At 39.5% G+C, this 11174-nt stretch overlaps 1 protein-coding gene across 1 annotated transcript; it reads left to right on the forward strand.

Annotated features, from left to right (window-relative positions):
- The first annotated feature begins 8083 nt into the window (after positions 1 to 8083).
- LOC103433140 (uncharacterized) lies at positions 8084 to 9090 on the forward strand. Its single transcript, XM_008371372.4, has one exon. It carries the CDS (start codon positions 8301 to 8303, stop codon positions 8892 to 8894), a length of 594 nt encoding a protein of 197 aa, XP_008369594.1. The 5' UTR covers positions 8084 to 8300; the 3' UTR covers positions 8895 to 9090.
- Positions 9091 to 11174: the final 2084 nt, after the last annotated feature.

Raw genomic sequence — 11174 nt, forward strand, 5'->3', positions numbered from 1 at the left:
GTGAACTTCTGAGCTTCATGGATGCTTACTTAGGATACAACCAAATCCTCATGAACCCTCCAGACCAAGAACACATATCCTTCACTACTGACAGAAAACTATATTCCTATAAAGTCATGCCCTTTGGCCTAAAGAATGCAGGAGTAACTTATCAGAGACTGGTCAATTCAATGTTTGCCGAACAGATTGGGAAGAGCATGGAAGTTTACGTTGATGATATGCTAGTCAAGAGCAAACATGCTGACCAACACATCACCAACTTATCTGAAACTTTCACCATTCTGAAGAGGTATCGAATGACGTTGAACCCCAACAAATGTGCCTTCGGCGTAGGCTCTAGCAAATTCTTAGGCTTCATGATAACCCAATGAGGCATTAAGGCTAATCTCGATAAGATCAAAGCAACCTCGACATGAAGGAACCGGTTACTTCAAAAGACATCCAGAGCCTTACTGGTAAGGTGGCAGCCTTAATTAGGTTCATCTCTAAGGCCACAGACAGATGTGCTCCTTTCTTCAAAGCACTTAAGGGAAGTAAGAAGTACATTACATTGACTGATGAATGTGCTGAGGCATTCAAGAACCTCAAAGACTACATGAGTAAAGCCCATATGCTCTCCAAACCTGAGGTTGGTGACATTCTCATTATCTATCTATCGGTATCGGCTTCAACAATAAGTTCCGTTCTTATTCGAAATGATGGTAATGTCGAATGGCCTGTCTACTTCGCTAGCAAAGCCTTACAAGATGCGGAGACACGATACTCTAACATTGAGAAATTGGCTCTAGCATTGGTCATGTCTGCTCAAAAACTTCACCCTTACTTCTAAGCACACTTTATCATCGTGCTTACCAATCATCATCTTCGACAGATACTCCAAAGTCCTGACATTTCCGAGCGAATGATCAAATGGGCAATAGCATTGGGTGAGTTTGACATCTCCTACCAACCAAAGCCAGCTGAGAATGACCAAGCAATGGCAGACTTCATCACCGACTTCACATATCCTGTTGACATTGTTTCTACGCCTAAAGAAGTGGTTTCATTACCCTTGGAAGCTCAGAAAATAGAACCAACAGCCTCATCATGGAGTCTATATGTTGATGGCTCGTCCAACCAACAAGGTTGTGGAGCAGGACTAGTCCTTACGACCCCTGACAAAGTGGCGATGAAGTATGCTCTTCGTTCAAATTCAAGGCGTCGAACAATGAGGCCGAATATGAAGCCCTCACAGCAGGCTTACGTTTGGCTAAACACCTTGGGGTTAAACGAATTGATATTTTTAGTGACTCCCAATTGGTGGTTAACCAGGTCACCAACAACTTTGATGCTAAGGATAGCTCCATGGCAGCATATCTGACACAAACACAATTGTTGCTCAAGCACTTCCACTACCAAATCACCCAAATTCCTCGAGCGGCAAACAGTCATACAGATGCTTTGGCTCGCCTCGCCTCACCTCAGCAGTGGAAAACAAGATTGAGAGAAAAATTCAGGTCGAATTGTTGGCAGCACTAAGCACCATGGCTGCGGAAGTGTGCAACTTACAACAGGGGGATAGTTGGATTACCCTGATTTATAGATTCCTTACTCATGGCACCCTTCCAAATGACAAAGTCCAAGTTAAGCATATTCGATACAAGGCTACCCGTTACTTGATCATTAATGACCAACTCTACAAGCGGGGTTTTAACCTACCATACCTAAGATGCGTTACGCCCGCAAATGTGGAAACTGTCATTCGGGAAATACATGAAAGAGTCTGTGGAGATCATGCTGGATCTTGATCCCTAGCACATAAGGCTTTTCGCCAAGGATATTACTGGCCAACACTTTACCAAGATGCCATCAGAATATCCCGCTCATGTGATAAGTGTCAACACTACGCAACTATTCCTCAGTCCCCTTCCGAGCCGATCACTCCTATGATCAGCCCTTGGCCCTTCGCCCAATAGGGACTTGATTTGATCGGCCCAATGCCTGCAGGGAAGGGCAAGGTTCGTTATGCAATCGTTGCAGTTAACTACTTCATAAAGTGGGCCGAAGTAGAACCCTTGGCAACCATTATTGAGGCAAAAATAGAAGACTTCGTATGGAAGAACATCCTTTGCAGATTCTGCATTCCCAATACGATAGTCACTGATAACAGGCAACAATTCGACAACAATAAGTTCAAGATGTTCTGCTCTAAGTTCAACATCAACTTATGTTTTGCCTCCCTAGCTTATCCCCAGTCTAATGGACAAGTTGAAGCCATCAACAAAATAATCAAGCAAACTTTGAAAACCAGCTTGGACAAGGCTAAAGGTTGTTGGCCAGAATTTGTACCCCAAGTTCTTTGGTCATACCACACTTCGTATCGGACATCAACAGGAGAAAGCCCATTCTCACTTGCCTTTGGTACAAAGGCAGTTGTCCCAGTTGAGCTTGAGCAAGCAACGTTCCGAGTCCAAAACTACGTGCGAAGCTTCACCTACAAAACTTCACCTATAAAGCTTAAAAAATATATATATATATATATTCGGAAATTCAAAAATTCAAAAATTCAAAAATTCAAAAATTCAAAAAAAAAAAAATTGCCTAGACCTCATCTTCTTTGGGCCTAACAACTTTCATAACAAATATATATGAAGGATGAGTTTTGGGCTACCACTTAGAAAGGAAAATGGTGAAGTTTTGTTACTTTGGAAACTTGGCTACTAGCAAGACACCTCCTTCGTCAACTCCCTCGACCGGAGATTTGGGGGACTCCTACCATATGCTACTGCATCTTGATACTCGGAAGTCTCACGACCACTCAGTGACTTGGATTTTTTCAAGTCTCTAACCGAGAAGTTTTCCTCACTCGGGAAATTAAGGGAGCATTACCTCAACCTACATGCTTCACTCACAAAGCTTCAACAAAAAGAAAAATTCAAAGCACTTAGTGAAGAAGGCCTTGGTGTATTTAACACAATACGTTGAAATGAAGCAAAACTTGTTTATTGATATCTCTGATAAGTTACAAATATGTACATATACATGAATCAAAATCAACAAATAAGAGGGAGCTTTCACAAGGGTTGCTCAGGAGAAGTCTTAGCAGTCGGCAGAGCCCCAGAAAGAGGAGGCACCAGAGGGTGATTATTTGGAGCCTCAGTACTAGGCAAAACCCCAGAAGGAGGAGGCACCGAAGGTTGATCATTTGGAGCTTCATTAAGCAGTATAGCCCCAAAAGACGAAGGCAATAAATGCCTTTGGAACAAACCCACAAACCTCTGATGATCAAATAAAATCTGACCATCCGATTCCTACAGATGGTCAAGCTTCCTCTTCATGTTTGTAACATAGTCATGTGCGAGCCTGTACAACTGTTTATTCTTATGCTTGAGCCCTTTGATATCCTATTTGAAACTTATCACTTTAGCCGCCAATGATTCAACTTGGCGGGTTCGAGCAAATAGGCATTGGGCCATATTAGACACAGAACCTGTACACTGAACACTGAGAGCCAGAGAATCCTTAACAGCCAACTCATCAGACCGTTTGAAAAGTAGTCTATTATCTTTTGGAGTAAAAAGGTTTTTAGTCACCACTGCAGCGGTCATATCATTCTTCATCACAGAGTCCCTAACAGTAAAAGGACCAGTAGGGGATAAGAAGGATGGGCGCCATATGTTGTCTTGAGAAGGCATGGCTGCCTCTTCACCAAAGTTCAAGTCAAAACGACGGTCGGATGGGCCAGACATTCTCATAAATGATGAAGGAGAAATGAGGTGAAATAAATCTCTGAAGTAAGGGGAAAATTTCCACAAGCAATAACTCTCTGAATGTACTTCTTGCACACAATTGGTGCCCTTATAAAAGAAATGGCAATAGAGTCGTTGGTTCAAAAATTGAAGAGGCACCACTCTCCGGATTCCGAAGAGGCACCACTTTCCACACGCAACATCAGCTCATCGGGTACCACATACAACTTTGCCAAAGATCTTTAACAAAGTTTAGACACATAAATTTTGAAGGTCTAGCTACCCTACTATTACCCATAAGGGTAAAGGAACAGCATCACTGCTTGATAACTAGAAAGTCCCTATGTGTGCCAACCTCCGTGCTCCGTGGCAAGGCAGACTGGCAAAAATGCCCAACCTTTACTCACATTCGAGAAAACACTCCCAACAAGATTGCTTGCTCAAAAATCGAACAGGCATCGCTCTTTGAATCTCGAGAGCCAGACTCCTAAAAATCGAAGAGGCACCGCTCTCCGAATCTCAAGAGCCAAACTCCCAACAAGATTGCTTTCTCAAAAATCGAAGAGGCACCGTTCTCCGAATCTCAAGAGCCAAATCCCCGACAGGATTGCTTGTTCAAAAACCGAAGAGGCACCGCTCTCCGAACTTCGAGAGCTAGATTTCCTTGGATAAAGCTTGTCTGTAATCTTCACACGCAGCATCAACTTTCCAGATACCACATACCACTTTTTCAAAGTGCTCTGACAAAGTTAAAACATGTGAAGCTTGCAGCTCCCACTACATTGCTACGACCAAGAATGGTAAAGGAATAACATTACTACTTGTTGTTAGGGAGACTCCTATATATGTCGACCTCCATCCTCCACGGACAGGCAGACCTACAAAAATGCTCAACCTTTCCTCATATCTGAGAGGGCACTCCCAACGAAGCCTCTCGAAATACTCAGCTTTCTTCCCCCCTAATAATACCTATGTTAACCAGCCACACCAGAGCAAGAGTATCTTATATCATTAGGGTCAAAAGCAAGAGTATCCCATATCATGCTTTTTCCCTGTCTTTTCCTTTGCCATTGTTCTTACCTACAAGACAAGGAGAAAGAGAGCACTTGGAATCAAGCTTCCAGTCAGGAAATGACTGCTTGGAACCCCCTTGCCTAATTACTTACCTGGCATTGCTTTCGAGTACTCATCTTCAACATCTTATGCTTCCAGAAAAGATACCACATCTGCTTGAGGAACAGATAGGGCAAGTGAGAAGGATACAAGAAAGCATGTGGAGACAAGCGCAACAGAACACGTGCCGATTCATCTATTACTTCGTCAACAGTAAAAGTATCCCATATCATCAAGGTTGAATGCACTCTTGATTTGATGGACTTGTTTTGACCCTCAAATTCTTGAGTCGGCCTTATACTCTGGAGGAAACCAAAAAACCCTCCAGCCCAGTTCAAGAAAAGCCTGTGGAAAGTTACTTCTTCAAAAGCAAAAGTATCTCATATCATCTCTTCTCCATTTGCTTCTCCTTATCCTTGTTGTTATTTACGACACAAGGAGAAGGAGAACAATCAACCATAAGCCGAAGTCGAACTTCTGATCCAGGTTGCTTACTTGGAAGTCTGATTGTTTACCTTGTATGTTACCTCTTTCGGCAAATCTCCTAGCTCGGCGACTTAGGGGACTCCTACTATAGGGTTTGTATTGCACTTAACCAAGCCAAAAACTACAAGTAAGCTTCAAGTGAAATTGATACATTACCTTGTGCATCTTCATCGGTTAAAGGTACCACCCCTGGATGAAGGAAAAGTACTTCCAGAGAAGATGCCACATCTACGTATGAGACAGATAAGGCAAGTGAAAATGATACCACACTTTGGTACTTAGAAGTTTCGTGATTACTCAATGGCTTGGATCTTGCAAGTCCCCAACAGGGGAGATTCCCTCACTCGGGAACTTAGGGGAGCACTGTTTGTACCATACTTGACCAATCTCGAAACTACTGAGCACCGGTCAACGTTATACCGTTAAGGACCCAGAAGAGTTTCCCTCCAACCAGAAGGCCAATCACAGCGCGACATGTGTCGACATCAGAAGCCAATCATAGTGCGACACGTTTCAACATCAGAAGCCAATCACAACACGACACGTGTCAATGTCAAAATGAAACTAGAAACTCTCTTCTATAAATAGAGATCATTATCTCACAATATTTTCTAATGTCATTTGTACTAAATCATTCACTAGTACTCACTAAAGGAGAGGTTGAACCTATGTACTTGTGTAAACCCTTCACAATTAATGAGAACTCATCTACTCCGTGGATGTAGCCAATCTGGATGAACCACGTACATCTTGTGTTTGCTTCCCTGTCTCTATCCATTTGCATACTTATCCACACTAGTGACCGGAGCAATCTAGGAAAGGTCACAAACTTAACACTTTCTGTTGTACCAAAGTCCTCACTGATTTTGTGCATCAACAACAATAGTCCAATTCTAAGGATGAAAGATCCATTAAAAAGATCGATAGATACTTTTTCTTTGTTTCTAACTTTGATCAATAAGATCCATTAAAAAGATGTATATGGCAAATCTAGAATACTATATAACTAGTATTTATATATATTAAAGAAGAGAAAAAAGAAAAGCAAAGTTTTAAAAGGCGCTAGGCGCTAGTCGGGTGGCGAACATGAGTCTAGCGTCTAGGCGGGACCTTAGGTAGCCATTTTTTTAATTTTAATTAAATTTATTATGTAATGTCACATCCCCCCTAAGCCCCCACCACATCCGAGGCTCGACTCCACCGTAGCACGATATTGTCCGCTTTAGGCCCCGACCACGCCCTCACGGTTTTATTTTTGGGAACTCACGCTAGCAGAACTTCCCAGTAGGTCACCCATCCTGGGAATGCTCTTGCCCCTTTCTCGCTTAACTTCAGAGTCCCTACAGAACTTGAAGCCAGTGAGCTCCTAAAAGGCTTCGTGTTAGGTAAAGATAGGAATATACATAACCTAAGTTCACTTCACACAACATAACTCAACGTCCAAGGGAAAAATAGTAACTTCTACGCTCTTGAGGATAAAATAATATATACATTCGGGACGGGTTGTCACAACCTTATCTCATGAGGCTTCAATTGTCGTGAAGCATAAGCAATCACCCTACCATGCTGCATCAATACACATCCCAGACCATTCAAGGAAGCATCACTGTAAATCTCAAAATTACCACTATCATCTGGAAGTGCTAAAATAGGTGCATGAGTGAGACAATACTTCAATTGCTGGAAATTCTGCTCACAATTATCATCCCACTCAAATTTAACATCCTTCCTAGTTAACCTCGTCACTGGTAAAGCAATAACTGAAAAATCTTTAACAAACTGTTTGGTATTTTTCAAATTCCTAGTGATTAATCAGGGTGGTGGTCAGTTGCCTAGTACCTAAAAATATCTAGGCGTCTTTTCTTAATTTTCAAACGCTTAGAGATTAATCGGGGCAATGGTCAGCCGTCTAATGCCTAAGCAACGCTAAACGGAGATTTTTAAAACAATGAAGAAAATATATGGCAAATATAGAATACTATATCACAATAGTCCAATTCTAAGGATGAAATATCCATTAAAAAGATCGATAGATACTTTTTCTTTGTTTTTAACTTTGATCAATAAGTTAAGTTTATATACAGAGGTACAACACAACATGCATGGTATGTAATATGTAGGATTATTTTAGTACATTCACATTCAGCATGCACATAACTCATATAACATTTGCATTTTTTATGCAGGTACTCCAAAACTTAGTGCATGGGCAACGAATAGCCTTACTTTTTCCTCCATTAAATATTACCTTTCACTGGCCGCTTTACTTAACTTTCACCGTCCAATTTCTTTTTCATCACCTTTAATTTCTTAGCACTCTAATAAAGTGAAATATTTACCCCCAGCTGAAATTATTCATATCCTAAGAACACTTTATACATCCACCCACCTGCATGGCATTACTGAGTTGGCTAATAACAGTAACATAATCGTCTGCAACCATTAATTAACATATGTTTTGTGCACCTAAAACAACCATCGTCATCGAGCTTTTTTTCGCAAAAAAAGTCTATTGTACGTCCCACAGTTTGTTCACTAGTCATGTACGACGAGGATGCATGGTTCCATTTGCATAAAAGATCATGAACTCCATGTGTTACAGTGCTACAAGAAGTTTCCGTTTCTATTTAATTTGTTCTAATATCTTTTTCTTATTTTTTTGCTTTAAGCACTTTCACCCCACTCCATCACCAAAAAGTATAAGCTTTTTGCATTCTATATAAACCCCCCCTAAGGCTCTTGTGTTCCTTCATGCAAAATAATTAACCTTCCATCATATTCTTTTTCTTGAGCATCTCATATATTTTCCTTTCTTTCAAAGGGGGTTTCGTGCACTTGAATATCTTGGGTTTTATTTATTTATTTATTTATATCGAAATCTAGGGTTTGCTTGCTTTTTTTTTTTATCGAAATTTAGGGTTTCCTTGCTTACTTATTGCAGTTGTGATTAATCAAACAAGAAAATAATTAATCATGAAGAACAAGGCTTCTGTTTTCTTGAAACATATAATCACCTTGCTGAGTTCCATAGCCAAGGCCAAGTCCTTGGCTATCAAGAGCAAAACTAGCGCTGCGAAAGCTCGCCTGATAATGTTCTCATTGGTGAAGAACAAGAAGGTTTTGATGGACACCGTGTCACACAAGATCCACAGTCTCCTAGGCCACGATCACCGCGATCAAGAGGAGGAGGAGGGAGACCAAAGCAAGGCGCTTGTTCTCTACAATGCCATTGCCAATGAGTACTCACATGCAGTTGGTACTTCGATCTGCATGCTTAGGTACAATGGCCAAGATGAGGAGGAGGAGGAGGACGACGACGACGATGATAACTACCCTGATCTCAGGCACTCATTGTTCGATGAAAATGAGAACTTTGATGATGTCAAGGATGGCGGGTCTGTGATCGATCTGGTGAAGAATTCCAAGGTGGAAGGAGAGGATTTCAAGCTGGAAGACGAGATAGATCACGTTGCGGATTTGTTCATTAATAGGTTCCATAAACAAATGCGCTTGCAAAAGCTTCTCTCCTTCAAAAGGTATCAAGAAATGATCAATAGAAGCGTCTGAATATTCTGACAGATCAACACAAATAAAAATTATTATGCTGTTTACATTAATTAAACAAGAGTTGTTATTAGCATTCCAATATAATCATATCTTACACTTTTCTCGTAAAAAAAAAAGAAAAGAAAAAAAAGATAAGACTGTAAGATGATTATTTTAAAGTGTTTATAATAGTTATCTAATTAATTATGTGTAGAGATGGATCGATCGAACCCCTATTACTGGTCATCAAATAGGTTAAACGTATTTGATATGGCTACCTTATGCATCTATTAGAGCAAGTTTACCCCTAAAAAAATGCGTCATCACCTAGCCTATTTAATCCACTTAGTGAACAGTGATATACCTCAATGAACAATGATAAGCCAAATGCATCTCCACCCTTAAAAAAATAACATAGTCAATTTTATTAAAATATTATTATTTTTTATTATAAAAAAAAATAATAATAATTTTATTTTTAATTTCTGACTTTATAAAAAATATTAATAATTTCAGACAATTTATTTATTTATTTGGTAGAAAAATATGAACTGTTGATCTAAAAATCGAACGATCCTCATTGTGCCACGTCAGTGGTCATTAATTTTAAATTTCCATTTTTTTTTATAGTTGGAAATCCAACGGCCCAGAAAAATAGTCGTTGGAAATCCAACAGACATAGATGAGCCACGTGTCCCCATGCCGGAAATCCCATATTGCACCTACACAATGGGCCCCACCTCTACGACTCTGTCAGCCACTCTATGGCCTTTGACGTCAGGCTGACGCAAGCCTAACGTCAGATGGCCATCCCATAACTCAGAACATTTTGGACTGCTCTGGAGACTGGCTTGGGCTGGACTGGAGCAAAAAGAGGAGAGGCTGGTCCATTTTTCATGTTGGGTGCCGGCATATTGATCCCCGGTGGACTTGCTCTTTAGGGGCTATGGGGCCTTTTTCATTACCTTGTAATTTTACATGCATAAATAATTAAATACATTGCTGTAAGCTGTTTGTAATACATACTTTTTGATATGGAATACAGGTTTAATTGAAGGGAGTTTTAACGAAAAGTCCGCGATACTGTTCACTTTAACGAAAACCGTATTTTTACACTAAAAAGTTAATCCTGATACTATTTACTTTACCCTTTATTTTGTCCTTATCATTAAAACTCAAAGTTTTCAAGCATTTTTCATTAGTTTTCATTTAATTGAAATTCCGCAATGCTACTGCTAGATCTGGTATGGATGCATGTCGTTGGTGCTTTACATCTTACATCTTTTATCTTTACAAAGTCGATCATTGCACTACCGCCAACAACCTTGGTAGCGGCCGTCTCATGCATCTACTATGGGCTACGGGGCCTTTTTCGTTGCCTTGTAATTTTGCATGCATAAATAATTAAATATATTGCTGTAAAGCTGTTTGTAATGTATACTTTTTGATATGGAATAAAGGTTTAATTGAAAATCGAGTCCGCACTGCTACTGCTAGATCTGGTACGGATGCATGTTGAGTTGTTGGTGCTTTACATCTTTTTTCTTCTCTCATCAGACTCTCAGTCACAAAGTCAATCATTGCACTACTGCCAACAACCTTGGTAGTGGGCTGCGCCACAGACTTGTGATTAACCAACTTTTCTCTTATTCAAATACTGGCCTTCATGCACGTGCTTGTGCATGTGCAGAAGATTTTTTTTTAATCACAGTATATTAAATATGATTTACATATTTTATATGTATTTTTATGGGTAAATTGATAAAAAGAAATTTAAATATTTGAAGTAAATGAATAATCATATATCATGGTAGAAGAAACCCTTTATAAACCAATTAAAGCAGCTGAATTCATATAATAAAATTGGTCTCTATAAAATTTACATTAAGAATAGAGAAAATAATATTTCATAAACAATTGATTGAATCATATTATTGCTAGCTCATTGTGAGGCTAAACTCAGCCTCTCCCCCTTAGTGTAGATAATATCGTTTGTTAAAAGAGAAAAAAAAAAAAAATAATTTGACAACTAATTTAATTACATAATTATTCGCGTGTGAACTACTTTTTTTATAACTAGCATTACATGCCTCTTAAGATGTTTTGAAAATGTTTAAAAATAGAGAAAATAATATTTAATGTACAACTGATTGAATCATATTATTGCTAGTCTATTGTGAGGCTAAGTCTACCCCCTCTTCCTTAGTGTAGATAATATAGTTTGTTAAAAAAAAACCATTTTATAACTAGTTTAATTACATTATTATCCGCGTGCGAAATTTTTTTGCAAGGGTCAGATCC

This window comes from Malus domestica, chromosome 16 (assembly GCF_042453785.1).
Source record: "Malus domestica chromosome 16, GDT2T_hap1".
Classification (NCBI taxonomy): Eukaryota; Viridiplantae; Streptophyta; class Magnoliopsida; order Rosales; family Rosaceae; genus Malus; species Malus domestica.